The 17,561-nt window shown below is 40.9% G+C and overlaps 1 protein-coding gene across 7 annotated transcripts in view; it reads right to left on the bottom strand.

The window, feature by feature from the left end:
• The window catches only part of TENM3 (teneurin transmembrane protein 3), a 1,675,137-nt gene that overhangs the window by 213,511 nt on the left and 1,444,065 nt on the right, over positions 1-17,561 (bottom strand). For all 7 annotated transcript variants that reach the window (XM_043970124.1, XM_043970125.1, XM_043970126.1 and 4 more), the window contains one exon: positions 16,329-16,567. In XM_043970124.1, coding sequence (XP_043826059.1) covers positions 16,329-16,567 — 239 coding nt within the window. The remainder of the gene's footprint in view (positions 1-16,328; positions 16,568-17,561) is intronic.

Genomic DNA, 17,561 nt, shown 5'->3' with positions numbered 1-17,561 from the left:
CTGAAGCCCCTCTTTATGGGATATTTGCAAGAGGATTCCCGTAGGATGATGTCACCAGCAGGGTACCCCAGCTGAACACTGTGGCCAAGGATGTCAGAAGACGGGACAGGATTATCTGGGGAACACAATGTGGAACTCTGTGGGAGCTAGAGGTAGTATACTTAACTTGCTAAAGAATCAATGATGGTTTTTTTGTTCTTTCCCTTGAAATCAAACTCCCTTGGCCATTTCGTGTTTCCAGTTAACACCAACCTTCTCCTGTTGTTATGGGGCTAGGAATGATGGTATGATAACAATCGTAAAATCAGAGATTTATTGCTGGAAGGGTCTGACCCCTTCAGTTTTACAGAAACTGAATTCAGAAGGGAATCACTGAAGAGAACTGGAGTCACACAGTCACATGAGGAGGAGGTGACACAGTCAGGATTTGTACCCAGGTCTTCTGACTCCAAATTCTGACCCTTTTCCACAGCACAATGCGGCCTCAAAATTACAAGTAACCCAAAAGAGAGTAATAAAAAATGTGGTGAATGTAAGTCGTTTGCAGAAAACCACACATCCTCAAGGATCTGTCTGACCAGAAAAGGGAAGTGGGTGGGTCGTGTAATGAGAACAGGACGACAGAAGAACCACAGCGCATGAACTCCTCTGATACTCTCCGGCTTTTAACAGAAGCAGGGGAAGGACTCCTTGGTGAGATGTGTGTCCTTAATGAATGGGTTACAGTTGGATATGAACATGAATCCCAGAGGAAAAGACAGTGTAGACCACACTGATGAAATCACAGTTCTGAGTACTTGCAAGTGTGTAACCAGTACACAAGGCTGTCAAATTAAGACACTCCAAGTTTCTGGGCAGTGAGGTGGCTAAATCAGGCAATGGGTAATGTTACTAAAATAAACCTTCAGAACAAAGGGCATCTTATATGCCATCAAGCTCCGCTACCGTCAGAGACATCTGAGAAAGCATCCTATATCACAGCATCTCCCTGTCATTGCCACTACCTCTTACCCCTGTGTGGATGAAGTTCTCTTAAAGAGTAGCAGGCCTAGCAATCCTTGGGCAAACCAGCACCTTCTACACTGCTAATACTCCTGTGGCTTTTGAGTCTAAACAAGAAATTGGTAGGAGATGCTTCTCTCTGATTCTGTTGGAATGTTGGTCTCAGATTCCCCTTTCCCTTCTAGGAAGAGAATCTTGGCAAATGACATTGCCTTCGCCTCAATAATGACTCGACTCTGCTCTCTTCTTCATACTTCTCACATGGGCTTTCTGTCCTACATCTCCTGTGAAGGCAACTTCCTGGCTGGAATGTAACTTAGACCTAAAAATGCTTCATCCATCCCCACAGTCTGCAGTAGTATTGGAGGGGAACTCATAAAAAGTAGGAGCCAGTGACTTACCCCCTTAAGGAAAATATAAGGCACTTATGAATGGGAGAACAGGGGAATACATAGTTGAGAAACAGAAGTAATTAATTCACTTCGCTGACAAGTGTGTATACGTTTATAGCCTTTCTCCAGCATTTCTGACCCCAAGATTGAAGGAAGTCTTAGAGACTAGAGAGGGGAGGGACTAGAGGCAGGGGGATCAGTTAAGATGTTTTAAAATCGTTCATGTGAGAGGTGATGAGGGCTTAAATTAGGGTGGTTACCATTGATTAGAAAGAAGAGGGATGATTTGAGCCATGATGTGGTAGAAGGGGCAAGACTTAGCAACTAACTGGATGTATATAAGGAAGAGTCAAGGAGGCCTCTAAAGTTACGATGAGAAGGAGGGTGGGTGGTACCCCGGATAGAAACAGGGAAGTTTGGAAAAAGACTGGGCTTAGGGGGAAAGATCTTTTTAGGACCTGTCAAGTTTGAGATGCCGGTGATGAAGACCTGGAGCTTAGAAGGGAGATGAGGGCTGGACAAAGACATCTTGTGCCATCTCCATAAAGATGCCGAATAAACCTAGGGGAGCTGATGAGATCACTGAGGGAGAATGTGCAAGAAAGAGAGGAGGAGGTCCTGTACTGAGCCAGGAGTACAGTCACACCTAGATGGTGAGGATATGATGATGAGCTAGGGAAGGGAACTGAACAAAAGGAAAATTATACAGGGAGGGTGAGAGCCAGTAGAGTGAAGTGTTGCGAATAAATAATAAAGTTAAAAGCTGCAGTGAAGTCAAGAAGGATGAAGACTACAAAAAGGCAACTGAATTTAGCAATAAATCAGAAACCAGTGGTATCTTTGGAGAGAGCAGTTTCAGTTGATGGGTATAATTGTGTTCCTGTTATTATTGCCTTATTGTAATATTATTGTTTTTATTGGCTTATCATTAAACTAAGGAAAAGTATACACACACACACACACACACATATATATATATATATTTCACATATTGTGATGATGGGAAATGTTGGAAAGAGTGGGGTAATAGGGTATACAGTAGTGGGTGCTGGTGGGGGGGGTGGCCTGGATAAACTTGATTGAAAACACAGACTTTTGACTGGGGTAATTACATCTAAAGATAATCTTTTTTTTTTTTTTTTAAGTGAGGCAATTGGGGTTAAGTGACTTGCCCAGGGTCACACAGCTAGTAAGTGTTAAGTGTCTGAGGCCGGATTTGAACTCAGGTACTCCTGACTCCAAGGCCAGTGCTCTATCCACTGCGCCACCTAACCGCCCCTAAAGATAATCTTTTGGCAAAATCAGGTTCCATTTAACCCAGATGGCTGCCAAAGTATGTTTAGGTTGGGCCAGGTTGTTGAGGAGTCATCCTACAGTGGGCACATACTCTATTAACTTGTGGCTTACAGTGTTCTGCTGGGGTTTTCCTTACTCAACCAAAGCTTATATGGGGCACCTTCCCAGGGGACAAGAGCTGCAATTACACCTACTATTTTAGCCAAGAACTGGGATCTCAGACCAAGTATTGAACTTCTGATTTATTGCATTTTTTCAGTGTTATTGCTTTAAGACAAAGTGAGAAAATGTTATGGCAACCAAGGGGTTAACTTGCAGGAGCTATGAGAGGGGGGACTGGTGAAGAGTTGGGGGAGGGGAGAATAGGGAGCTGGGCCAGGTTCAAGGCTCTTTACAGTTTTAGAATTTAATTTTGGCAGCTATAGCTTACCTTGAAGACCATCTAGCCTTATTTTTTTTTTTTGATGAGGCAATTAGGGTTAAGTGACTTGGCCCAGGGTCACACAGCTAATAAGTGTCAAGTGTCTGAGTCCAGATTTGAACTCAGGTCCTCCTGAATCCAGGGCTGCTGCTCTATCCACTGCACCACCTACCTGCCCCATCTAGGCCTTATTTTTTAGGGAGGTGGTGAAATTTTTATCCCAAGAAATACAAGGGCTGAGGAGGAAGAAGACCTGTAGTGTAGATAATTAGGTTCACTGGATGTCACTGTGGGCCAGGCGGTTGGAAATCTCTCAGAAGCCTGAACAAATGCTAAACTCTAAGGGTCCCTTGTTTGAGTAGAAATGAGGAGTTAGGTAGTATGTCTTGGAGTATTGGGAGGGGGACAGTTCAGTCATGTTGTACCCTACAAGCCTGCTCTACATAGCTGATATTTAGAACTACTGTACTGTACAATAAAAATGTGTGGATATATTCAAGTTTCCTCTATGTTATTTCTGACCTTGGCAAGACATGAAAGAGGTACATATAATATATATTACATATCCCCTCTTTTTCTCCAAGTCACAATATTTATGAATGGTAAATTAGAACCTTATTTTTAATTTTAAATTTAGTGTTGTTGTTTTTTTCAATTGATCAGGCTATGTGGATATAATTCTTAAAAAAATACTTCCTACATGTCATTATGAAATATGGATGAGGGGCAGCTAGGTGGTGCAGTGTATAGAGCACTGGCCCTGGATTCAGGAGGACCTGAGTTCAAATCCGTCCTCAGACACTTGACACTTACGAGCTATGTGACCCTGGGCAAGTCACTTAACCCTCAGTGCTAAGCCAAAAAAAAAAAAAAGATAAGAAAAGAAAGGAAAAAAGAAATATGGGTGAACATAAAAAGAGATACTACTCTAGAATATTGTTTTGTTTTTTGCAGGGCAATGGGGGTTAAGTGACTTGCTCAGGGTCACACAGCTTGTAAGTGTCAAGTGTCTGAGGCCAGATTTGAACTCAGGTACTCCTGATTCCAGGGCCGGTGCTCTATCCACTGTGCCACCTAGCTGCCCACTAGAATATGGTTTTACAGTAACTTGAGACGTCACTTGAGATGTAACTGAATCCCAAAGAACCTCCAGATATAGAGATATGTGGGGTTCTGGATAGGCTATGTCAAAAAGGAAATGCCACTGTTTCTCCCATAACTTCTTTGCTTTTCTGGGGAACACATATATTAAAAATCTTACATTGTGACTCATTTATAGAAGATCACTAAGAATGGATTTCTGGGTCACCTTTAGATTTGGAACCTATGTTTCCTTCTGTCAACATTTGTCAGAAACCTAGATAATCAAGCGTCTCATCCTTTTCAGATAAGTCAGGGTTGCATAACTGAGGCTGTTGACCCAGTTTCTTAGGCTTAATCCACATTCTCTGGTACAGAAATGTAAACACACTGAAAGCCTTTAACATTTTTGGTGAACATGTAAAATATGCAAAAAGCTTTTTTTTTTCTTTTTTAAAGAATAAATGGATTGTTTCTTTTGTGACAAGGCAGGACAGAAGATAAACAGAAGGGCCCACACACTTCCATGCTGCTTTGTGGCAACAGTGGGCGAGGAGAGACTTGCAAGGGATGGGCTGTGGGATCATGAAGGTCACGTCCACCCAGCTGAAGGTCAAAAGACTGATTTTCCTAATGTTGGATCTCTTCCCACATTTGACAGAGACAGGGATGTTTGTGATAAATTAATTTCTGAAACCCCTAGAAATCTGTCAAGCCTTCTTTAACCTTATGAATGCCAATTACTATTTCCTTTGCTCTTCTCTGTGCAGATCATTTCTCAAAGAATGCTCTGCTCTCAGTACTACTCATGTAATAGCAAATGACATATGCAATGCCAATTAAATATTTATGCCATGTAGCATTGAAATGGTAAATATTGTATTATGCTTTGCACTTGGCATCAGTCAGGAGATTTTTCCTTACGTTCTGAACAAATGATAGCCTAAAACAGAGAAAACATTACTGTATTTCACAGGCTATGTGACAAGTTGTTTATGCCCAGAACATCTCAGATTTTACTTGACTTTAAATGGAGGAGTTAAAAAAGATAATATCTTCGAATGCTCTGCAATTCTGGGATTGTCTCTCCCCAAATCTGAGGGGGTAATGGCAACATGTTTAAAACCTCTATGTTAGTGTGTACTAACCATTTCAGCATACCCTAAATTAAGCCACGGTTAAAATATAATATACACAAAGAAATGGTGGGGAGTGGTGATGAATGGGGATAGTTTTTTCTCACGTGTTTTTTCTCATTCTCTCTGTCTCTGTCTCTCCTCCCTCTCATCAGCTCATATGGTTTAAATATAATCTTTATGCTGATGACTAAAAGGTCAATATATCCTGTCCTCTAGTCCCATATCACCAAATGTCTGTGGTCCTTTGACCCCCCATTTTCCAGATGAGGAAAATAAGACTCAGGCTAAATGACTTGCCAAAGGTGTGATACAGGTATCCTCCTTTTTTCCCTCCCCCTCTTCCTTCCTTCCTTCCATTGGATCTTCCTATCTTATCCAAGCTGGAAGAACAGCAACCACTCACTAGCTCTATCCAAATGCTGACTGTCTGAAAAGCATTCACTTCTGTTTTTCCTTTTGGGGCAAGTTCAGTGCTACTTTGCAGGCTAGTGGCCCTCTCTCTGTTCTCAGGCACTCGCCACATTGGTGTCAGACATAGTATGTATATCTGATCCACTTTAGCCCCTACTGCAGCTGAGAAGTCTTTATTTCAAGTGATTCACTACCTTCAACCATCCCAGCAGCAGGCACTACAGATGTGTACACCATGTAAAACTTAGTAGTTGCAACTACAGTGGTACTATCAAACCGGTGAAGATACATTTTTTAATCTTATAGTAGAAACAATTTGTAATTTCAAAGACCAAACAATAATACCAAAAATATAAATTCCTGAGTTTATGGAGTAATTCTGCATTTTTTTCTTTGAGTTTGAATTTTGTAAGTTCAGAACATGAGTCTGTGGATTATACTGAATTGACTATACAAATATAGTTAAAGGGTAATTGTCTGGACACAGTACTTTTGGTGTAGCTTGGTGGCACAGTGGATAGAGTGCTGGGCCTGTGGTCTAGTCTAATCATCTACAAATTTTAAAGATGAAGAAAATGAGGTATGAGAGAGAGAAAAATGATTTGTTACTAAATTGATAGATGGAACAACTAGTCAATGTCTCTCTCTGGTCCTTTCTTTCCCTCTGATTTTCTCTCTCTCTCTGCTTCTCTCTGTCTCTGTTTCTTTCTCTCTTCTAAATCCTTGATTCCTCAGTTAAATGTGTATTCCATTCCATTATGTGTCAAGCCAATATCTGATCACTATAACCTAATACCTTCCTTGCCAGAGAAAAGCAGTTACTTTTGAGCCCAAACTCACCTAGGTAGGTTCAGGCAATCTGTTCTGACATTTAACTTTAATATTTCACTGACTTCATGTTTCCCCTAAGAATAAAATAAAATTGATCCATAGGCCATAGACTTGTTTGTTTCCAAGTTTTGATTATGTGTGATATTGTATATACACACATATGTAATATACAACAAACAATCCCTTGTAGAATGAGCTTAGATCAAATTAGTATGAAAATTTCTACTACTGTCTCAGTCAAAATATATTTTGTATATGTAATTCAACTGTTAGAGTTAAGAGAAGCAGCAGCAGTGAAAAATGGCATGTAATTCATTGCTTAGCTGGGTTCTGTAATCTAATAAAAAAGCACTTTTATTACAAAGACATGTCAAAAGAAGAAAAAAAAGGATGTCACAACATTTTATTTTGCCATATATATTTAAATGGTTGATTTCTCATGAATAGTAAAGGGCTGGCATATGTTTTCCTTTTGACCCTCATCCGCAGATAAATGGCTAATACTATAATCAATTTCAAGGTACAGAGAGAAGAAAAATGTTCATAAAATGCAAATAGACATAGAAATGGGACAGATAAACTGCTAAGGAATCACAGCTACAATGAGCATGGATTGGACGGGATATGTTTTTTGCCAGATCTAAGAAATGCTTCTGTTGTTAAACAGCCTTTTTAGCAGCTACACAACAATATCTATTTCAGGAACAGGTTTGTTACAGCTGTCCAAGGAAAATGAGAAGGCAGAATTTATAGCTTTTGTTCTTCCAGATTAATCAGAATATTAAAACTGTTCATAGTATGGAGCTTGGTAACGCTAGGCTGTGTCTAGTAGAACAATAATCCCACGTGGTTACAAATCATTATTAGCAAATGAGTTATCTAACCCCTATACTATGAATACAAAATAATACTTGAAAAAGTGGTAAGGTGCAGAACTGCACAGTAAGAACAGAGCTGAATTGGGAATGAGAAGACGTGGCCCCGATGCAATAAGCTTCTGTTTCCTGCTCTATAAAGTGGGTGTATTAATAACATGACCCTTTAAGGTATTCAAAGCGCTTTCCTTACAACACTCTTTGAGGTGGTAAAAATCATTTACTCCTTTTCAGGAGGGGGAAAGTGAGGCACGGGGAGGTTATGTGGTTAGCCCAGAGTCATAGTAGCTTCTGTGTGTCAGAGGTAGGAACCAAATACAGATCTCCTGGCTTGGAGAAGGGAATCTTCCTGCTACCCCATTCTACAATGCTTTAGAATACTTCCCTTCAGTGATTGTTAAAGGAAAGCTCTCTGTAAATCGTTCAGTGCTAGAGAAATGCACGCTGGTATTTGGAACTAACCATTGGGGCAAGAATGCAAAGAAAACATAATGCCACAGTATTTTCTTAAAAGTCAGTCTCTCTCTCTCTCTCTCTCTCTCTCTCTCTCTCTCTCTCTCTCTCTCTCTCTCTCTCTCCCTCCCTCCCTCCCTCTCTCTCTCTCCCTCTCCTTCCTTCTCTCCCTCTCTCCCCCACCCCCTCTCCCTCTGCCTCTCCCTCTCCTCCATTCTCTTCCCCCCCTCTTTCCTTCTGTCTCTTTGTCTTTTCTCTCTCTACTGACTGTCTCTTTGGTCCTTTCTCTGTCTTCATCTCTTTGTATCTCTCTGTCTCTCTCCCCCCTCGCTTTCTCTAGGACTTATGTTGTGATTTCAGGGGGAAAAATGAAATTATTTCTTATTGCCTATAAGGGCCTGCCATTGTTTTTCAGTGTGTCAGGATAGCTGTGAGATGGGCATAAGCCTGGTGTAAAATTACCTTGTTTGTATTGCTTCCACTATGATTCTCTTCATTTTGATCCCAGTTTAATTAGTATCACCACAATTCAATTCAATCACAAGCAATAATTAAATGCCTGCCCTGCATGAGGCACTGGCTTAGACATGGAGGATTAAAACACACACACACACACACACACACACACACACACGCCAACGAATGCAAGAACTCCTCCCAGTAGTACTGATTCCTACACACTAACAGTTAGATTGAAGGGTTTCTACTTGTCATTGAAGCTATTGACCCAGTTTCCTCATTTGTATAAAAAAAAGATGTGGGCTTGGGAGAGGGTTGGATTAGATGATCTCAAAATTCTCTTCCAGAACTAACACTCTGTAAAGGTAACATTCTAAATATCTATGTTAATATAGCGATTTCCGATTTTTCCGCACCACAAGAATCGTGGGCCATTGTCACCTACTCCCCAAAGTCATCAGGAAATGAGGCAAGGAATTGGGCCCTGGATTCCTGCTCTCTCCAACGTGTAACAGAACGACACACAGAGCAAGAAGCCCTCTCCTCTATGCCAGGCCCACAGCGGCTATTGCCTTTGGCTCTTTTTCCTTCTTGAGTTCTAGTGAGTGGAAAGAAGAGCAGGAATGGGTATATCAGGGCTCAAAAGGATCGGGATGGGAATTGTACAATGGGTCTGAAATGTCCCTGGTTCTTCCTGTAACACCGGCTCTTAACGCTGTGCCTAGTGTGGAGGGCTAGGAATTAGCAATACGCTCACTGGTGAAAGGAATGCGGAGTTTCAAGGTGCTCCTTAATGTACCAGAGAAGCATTTTCCTACATGGCAACACCCTAGGAGCTTTAAAAAGTTAATGGGACTTAATGGCTTGGCTTGGTTTTTTAATTTGTCCTCAACCCCACTATCATCACCTCAAGCTGCTGCTCCAATTCTCCTTCACTTTATGCTATTAGTATTCAGAACTAGGAAAGAAATTTCAAGGCAATCGAATCCAAACGCCTCATTTTTCAGTTTGCAAAAAACAAATCCGCAAATGTAGGATCAGAACTGAGGTCCTCTGATTTTAGAGCCTGGACTCTTTTCTTCTTCTTCTTCTGGGTGGCTAGGTGGTGAAGCAGATAGAGCACTGGTCCTGGAGTCAGGAGGACCTGAGTTCAAATCCGGCCTCAGACACTTAACACTTACTAGCTGTGTGACCCTGGGCAAGTCACTTAACCCCAATTGCCTCACTAAAAAAAAAAAAATCTGATCTCAGACACTAGCAGCGTGAACCTGGGTAAGTCACTTTAACTCTGTTTGCCTCAGTTTCCTCATCTGTAAAATGAGCTGGAGAAGGAAATAGCAAATCCCTCTAGTATCTTTGCCAAGAAAACCCCAAATAGGGTCATGAAGAGGTAGACACAACTGAAAACGACTGAGCAACAAGTCCACACTGCTTTTCTAGAAAGCAGTCCCCATCTCCTGCCTCCACTATCTCCATCCTGTTTCTTGCAATATGGCTTGCCATCCCTTCTTTTGTTTTTGTTTTTTGTTTTTTTTTTTAGTGAGGCAATTGGGGTTAAGTGACTTGCCCAGGGTCACACAGCTACTAAGTGTTAAGTGTCTGAGGCCGGATTTGAACTCAGGTACTCCTGACTCCAGGGCCGGTGCTCTATCTACTGCACCACCTAGCTGCCCCACCATCCCTTCTTGAAATGGCTGTCTCTCTCTCTCTATAGTCACCAATGCCTCCTTAAATGTAAAATCCAATGACATGTTTTTAGTTCTCATGTCCCTTGACTTTTTGGTGGCTTTTTCCACTTTTGGCTATTTCCTTTTTGATATTCTCTCCTCTCTTGGCTTCTGAGATACTGTTCTCTCCTGGTTCTTCTTCTACCTCTTGGTCTCATTTTTAGGCTGGTCTCCTTCATCCTGCTTCCTTAGTGTAAGTGATACCAAGGTGGTACCTTCATTCTCTCCAGTGGCTTCAATGATCACCTCCATTTGGATCATTACCAATCTTTATCCTTAGCCCTGATCTCCCTTCTGAGCCTTGTTCCTCATATCTAAACTTCTTTTGGGATCTCTACTTACATATTTGACTAACATCTTAATTCGAATGCCCACAGAACATAAATGAGCCAGCTAGGTATCAGATCTGGATTCAAGAAGACTTGAATTTACATCCAGACTCAGATAAGCTCTGTGACCCTGGGCAAGTCACTTAACCTCTGCTTGTAGCTTCTTCATCGGCAAAATGGGGATAATATAGTACCTACCTCCTAGGGTTGTGATGGGGATTAAGGGAAATAATATTTGTAAACTGTTATGCAAAATCTAAAGCATTAAAGAAATGTTAGCTGCGATTGTTAATTATCATTGTTGTTACTGCTATTATTATGATCAATTTGTATCCCCTCTCCCAAAAAGCTTTTACCAAAAAAAAAAATGCCCTTTCTCCTAATTTCCCAGAGTATGCTGATGGCATCACAATTCTCTTAGTTACTAGGATCAAACCCTTGCTGTCACCTTTGACCCTTCCCATGCTTTTGATGGAGGAGGCTAAAAAGGGTTAACAGATAACCTAAGATCAATAGTACCTAATTAATAGAGAAACTAAGGTTTGTGTTCTTATCAACAGTACTGTAACCGAGAGGGTTCAAGTCCCTATCAAACGACACCATCAAGAGAAGACAGTAACTAGGGACCATTAACCATTATAGCCATTAACATTCACCTAGAACACCTAGGACACCTAGAAACCTGATATTAAGTAAAGAGATATCAAAAACACAGAGACCCTCTGGGTCTGACAAGTTTAAGCATATCTTTGGGAATATGCGCAGAAAGGGCAAAATGTGTCCTTAGGTTCACCTTATGACTTGTAAACCCCAAAAACACAACTCCAAGGAAAAAGGCGCCCGCCTTGGGGGTTGTCTCAGGACCCTAGGAAGTACAAACTAGGATGACCTCCCTTGTACATCCTTAAGGAGGAGATTAAGATAATGAGGAGATAACCTGCTTTTTCTCACTTTAAATATAACCATTTCCATCTCCCAAATGGAGACACCTCTCTCCTTGGGTGCTTCTCCCTGTGGTCATCACAGTATTTTTTTTTTTTTTGGTGAAGCAATTGGGGTTAAGTGACTTGCCTAGGGTCACACAGCTAGTGAGTATAAAGTGTCTGAGGCCAGGTTTGAACTCAGGTCCTTCTGAATCCAGGACTGGTGCTCTATCCACTGCACCACCTAGCTGCCCCAATCACAGTATTTTAATAAATACTGTGGGACGGCTCACAATCAATTAAATCCATCCCCCAGAACATTTCTACACCAAAATGTAATCAACTCTCAAGTTCTGTCCATTCCATTTCTACAGTCTCCCTCATATATTAACCCTTTCCACTTCTGTTTTCACCTCCATAGTTCACTCCTTATCTCTCCCACCTGGACTACTGCAACATAACACCTAAAAGGTACTCTGCCTGTCTCCAGTCTCATCTCTCTTCCATTCATCCTGGGAAATGCAGGCCCCCTGACTCCCAATTCAGGGCCTATTTCACACAGTGTTGTCTCCTGGTTTATTTTCTTTTGCATTTATTTAATAAATGATTGTCGGATTGAATTCAGACACATAAAATTAGAAGCTGCAAAATAATGGCACATCCATTATGCTGCTTTATTTATTACTTATCAGCTTTTGTGCTCCAGTGCTGCCCCTCCCCTACAGCTAAATCCAAAGGAGAAAGGAGCTGCTTCTAATGTCCTTGGGGAGTACCACTTGATGGGAATGATGTATTAATGCCCTAGCCATCAGCTCTCTCCAGCTCCCTTCCCTGTTGGAAAGGGAAGAAGAAAATGGGGGGAGAGAAGCTATTGGTAGAGTAGCCTATTATTCTACACGGCCTTATTTCTCCCCTGGTGCTAACTTCAGAAATGAAGAGGACACTCAGAGAGGAGGAAGGAAGGAGGAAATCACAGAGGAGATTGAGTCCCTCCTCTCACAATGGCTACGGTTCTTTTCTTCAAGCATGTGGAGGTGAGGGCAGTCTGGTTGTGATATCTGTTACCCTACTGATCCCCAGGACTGACCCGGCTGATCTAGCTGGCTAGGTAGGCAGCCACTTCCTCTCTCTCAATGACAAGGCTGAAGATGCCCATGTTCCATACGGGAATGCTTTCTTGTTGTCAGATGCAAAGCAAACCTCATTATCCAAAAGGCACCACATTGCTAATCAAAAAGGAAACCAAAGGTTGACTTTCATGTATTCTTTCTTCTAGAACAAATGAGCTCATCAAATTGCTGAGCACCCCTTTGGTAATTAGGAACAGCCGTCTGGGACAACAACATGAGCATGAGTATAGACTGGGTTCTAAGGTGGCCTCTGCCACTGACCAGCTTGGACAAGTCACAGCCTTTGCTAAGCTCCAATTTCACTCTTCTTTGAAAAAGGGTAATAATAAGCCTACTGCCTTTCCCTCACAGGTGTTGTGGAGATCAAATAAAATAGTGCATATCAGGTTTGCTGTAAAAAAAAGATCACAAAAATGTTACCATTGTTAAACAATTTAAAAATCAAATATATGAAATGAACCAAAATTTCTTAAAGACGATGTATGTTAAAGGTAAATTTTAAAAAACTGGCTGTCTCTCATTTTATTTGTGCTATCTGTGTGAGAAAGAACTGTAAGGGCATAAATCTGAGGTGGTAGCAACAGAAAGAGGTGAAACAGAAATTAACTGTTGTATTTGGGAAAGAAGGAAGTATAATTTTTTCATTTTGAAGGTCAGGTGTTTAATCCTATTATGTTTGGATGCTTGGGAAGTAAGATATGGAGTGGGAAATTTATGGTGATATATGTTCACAAAACAATTCTAATGGGGAATTATAATACATGATATTTACACTTAAAAAGAGCTGGGATTTCATAGTGGGGAACACTCCTTCCATCAAGGGACCAGAGCACCTCTGCATTTTAGCAGAGCATGAGTTTCTATGGCTCAAAAAACTCTTATCAGTGGCCAATTTTGTGGTGAAGAGGCTTTACAAATTTAGCAATGCTGGACATCTGGCAACCGACACATAATTCATTGCCAAATTCATACTAGAAGCAATCCCCACTTTGGTCGATCCAATTAGACATTGCACTTCAGTGGCAAAGCCTTTGAGAGCCCAGGGTCATCCCCATGTGATCCCTCTGGCACTAACTTCAGAACTGAAGAGGACATTTAGACAGCATGAAGGAAGGAGCAAATGAGGGAGTAAGGTTTCACTTGAAGTCCATATGTACACTTGAATCAAAGTGTACCGATCTTCTGAGACAATGTGTTGTAGTGGAAAGGACCCTAGTCCAGCGGTAAGGATATATGGGTTCTGGTCGATGACATTAACCAGCTGTGTGACCGTGGTCATTTTGGACCAAGAATTCATATCTCTGTAAGAGGAAGGCTTTGGGGGAAGTTAGGTGGCACAGTGGGTAAAGCAACGGCCCTGGATTCAGGAGGACCTGAGTTCAAATGCAGCCTCAGACACTTGACACATACTAGCTGTGTTGACTGTAGGCAAGTCACTTATTTAACCCTCACTGCCCCGCCCCCCCCCCAAATATAAGAAGGCTTTGGATTAGATTCTTTTAGAGCTCTAAAACTTTAGATTCATTTACAGGTCTAAAATTTTGTCCTCTAATTCCCCACGTGCCATTTAACTTCCAGTTATTTAGGGAAGTACCCCAACATTTCTGCAAACTAGTACCACTGGTAGATGGCTCAGCTACAATACTACAGCATGATTGACTTTATGACTGCCACTTTCTTTGAGTTCTGATTCCTCCTTTTCTAGCCTACTCGTCTCTACAACATAATATACTGTTGATTAAGGATGAACCTTTGTGACCCACAAGAGTTAATACAGTTCCTGAAAGCGTGTAACTTAAAACTAGGGAGTATTTAGGCTCCGGAACAATGAAGCTCTTCAAAGAACAATCAGATTATTCCATATGCAGCCACATAGCAGTATTAGGCTGAGCGGGATTTCCTGGAGCATCACAAACTCCTTTGGAAACTTGAATCTGTGCAGTTTCCCGTTTTTTGCCACCACAAAGAGAACCCATCAGTTGGGGAATAACTGAACAAGTGGTGGCATATGATTGTGATGGAATACCACTATTGTCCTATAAGAAATGATGAATTCATTGATCTTAGAAAAACATGGAAAGACTTGCACAAAATAATGAAGGACAAAATGAGCAAAAAACCAAGAGAACACTGTATACAGTCACAGAATCACTGTTTTAAGAATGACTTTAAGCGAGTAAGTCATTTTGATGATTATAAATACCCAAATTAGTGGGCAGCTAGGTGGCTCAGTGGATAAAGCATTGGCCCTGGATTTAGGAGGACCTGAGTTCAAATCTGACCTCAGACACTTGACCCTTACTAGCTGTGTGACCCTGGGCAAGTCACTTAACCCTCATTGCTCCATGAAAGAAAAAAAAAAGCTAATAAACAGATAGATATATAGTTAAAGAGACAGATAAATGAATGGATAGATAGATAAATAAATGCCCAAATTAACTATATAGGACATATGAAGAAAGATATTCTCTGCATCCAGAGAAAGAACTGATAAATAGAAGTTTGTATAGAATCATTTTACATATATAATGGTATATGGGTAGTCATTTCTGAGGATGGAGAGAGGCAAGAAAAAAGGGGGAGAAAGGATATTTACATGAAAACTGTTATATATTTAATAGGAATAGCAAGTTGTACATGGTGAATTTGCACTTTCATGTGCAATCATCTTTTTCATTGTACCGTATTATGGAAATGCTTACTTCATTGCATAAATTTTAAAAATTTGGAAAAAACCATGAATCTGTATCACTATGTTTTTTCTTCATGGGTCAGCCACGCTGTGCCAGACTGTGCCAGTCTATGCTCTGTCTTTGTGAACACTATTAGCATTTCAAAGCCTTGACACCTTTTCATCACTTAGGAGTATGACACAACTAATGTAGTTATTTCTTACATTTCAGAAATAAGTTTCTAATTGGTTGTATGTTCTGGCACATTGTGAAATGGTTAAGTAATCTGGCTATGTGCAACTTTCTACTAGTAACCTGCATTACTTGGATTACTTATTAAATGAAAAATATGATCAATACTCCATCTGCAAAGATGAAAAAATCCACATATGTGAATGAGTCTATAATCCATTCATTGTTTTATGGGCCTGGAGCCCCCCAGGGAGTGTTCCTGAGTGCTGGGTGATGGCCCTGAGTGATGAGCTTTACATTTAGATTGCTGAGTTAGCTGAAAGATGTGTGATACCACAAGTAGGCAGAGAGTTCCCTACTGACGGTGAAGCCATGGAGATTCCTGTCTGATGTTTATTCCAGCAAGGGTGTGCATGAAATGTAGCAGAGATACATATGTTTTCATTAGGAATATGTCAAAAAGCAGAAATGTTTTAAACTTACGGAGTGAGGCTATACTTTTTAGGGAAAGAAATAACTTCCTAGAGAGAGAGAGAGAGGGAGAGAGAGAGAGAGAGAGAGAGAGAGAGAGAGAGAGAGAGAGAGAGCGCGTGCTGTTCTATTTATCTGAAATTCCTGAAATTTAATTAAAATACGTTGTGCTTTATATAGTATACTCAGCAGCCCAACACTAACACCTCACTCTGAATTATAATCTCTTGCTCTGCTGCTGGGCAAAGTAAATATGTATATCAATCACTAAAATAGCAATATGGGTCTCCTGATTTAGTCACAATACAGCTAGGCCCTGATTAGTATGAATGATGACCAGCCCCCTCCCCAAAGTGGCTGCATGTATTAACATTTGCACTATTCAAACTTACAGTTCTATAAAATGGTCACTGGTTCCAGATCAACGATAATACACACTGTGCATTGGAATAATGTGATGATTTCAGGAGATTCATTATCTGTCCTAATTGGGACCTAGCTTTAATCATAAAAATGGGGACTTACCTATAAAATATGATAGTAGTATGGCCAGGAGCACGGAGACACCTACAGCGCAGAGGGCGGTACATTTCCAACTACAGTACTTTGAAGACTTCTTGAATTTAAAAGCACTTCTTGATAGGGTGTTTCTAGGTAGTGGCCGAGTCGGGGGGGAATAAACAGAGCCAGATGCCATTGTGTATCCTGGTGTGGCAGTACTGAACAGTGGTGTCGTCCCTGTTCCTGTTTTGAATAGGAAATGCCTGTGGAAATAAAGGATATCACTGTAAGATACAAGTATGTGAAAATGTGAGACATACGTTGCTGAGATATCTAGATATATAGGGAAGTATGAGACATCTATAGCTATATATGATATATCTATATCTACATAGATATGTCTACATAGATTTACATAGATATGTCTATATGGATGTATCCATCTATAGATAGAGATATGTCTGTGGAAATACCTATAAAAACAGAAAGTGCAAAGATATCTATCTATAGATATGGGAATATCTGGCTCAGATAGCTATCTCAGGGGATAGATCTATACCCATATATCTCCCCTCTTTTTTTTACACATTATACATACAGTTCCCAATCTCTAAAAAGATTATGAATACTACTAAGTATTCTCAAAGACAAAGCAGTACCCATCTCTTGGATACATCCCCTTCTCTACACTCACAGAACTGCCGCCCTGGCTCAGACCCATGCCTAGGGTAGGAGGTGCAACAACCTGTTAGGTGATCTGTCCATTTCACTTCTCTCCACTCCATTCCATTGTTAAAGCGATCTTCCTGAAGTGCAGATCGGACTACTTCATTCTCCTCTACTTAAGAAATCCTGACGACTTCCTATTAACTCTAGGCTCAAATAAGAAGACCTTGTCCTGGCATTTAAAGTCCTTTCCAACTGGCCAACCCACTCCCCACCTTTCCATCCTGTTATATGTTCTTATTCATATACTCTACGATCCAGCAGTCAGTCCTTCTCACTGCTCCTCACAGCTGGCTTCCCCTCCAGAACTCTGTGCTTTTCTGTCGACTGTCTTCAGGTGAAGAATGCTTTTCCTTCTCATTTCCCCTTTCTATATGACTTCTCTGGCTTCCCTGAGATCTCATCTTCCACAAAAGGTACCCACACAAATGAAATCGAATCAAATCTCCTTGAACATAAGACTCCATGGTGGTAGAAAGAGTCCTGCAAATATGGTGTAGCTACACAACACACTCGATAAAGTATCTCCCA

Source organism: Dromiciops gliroides, chromosome 6 (assembly GCF_019393635.1).
Source record: "Dromiciops gliroides isolate mDroGli1 chromosome 6, mDroGli1.pri, whole genome shotgun sequence".
Taxonomy (NCBI): Eukaryota; Metazoa; Chordata; class Mammalia; order Microbiotheria; family Microbiotheriidae; genus Dromiciops; species Dromiciops gliroides.
Note: the sequence above shows the minus strand (reverse complement) of the source record. Positions and strands in the feature narration are given on the sequence as shown.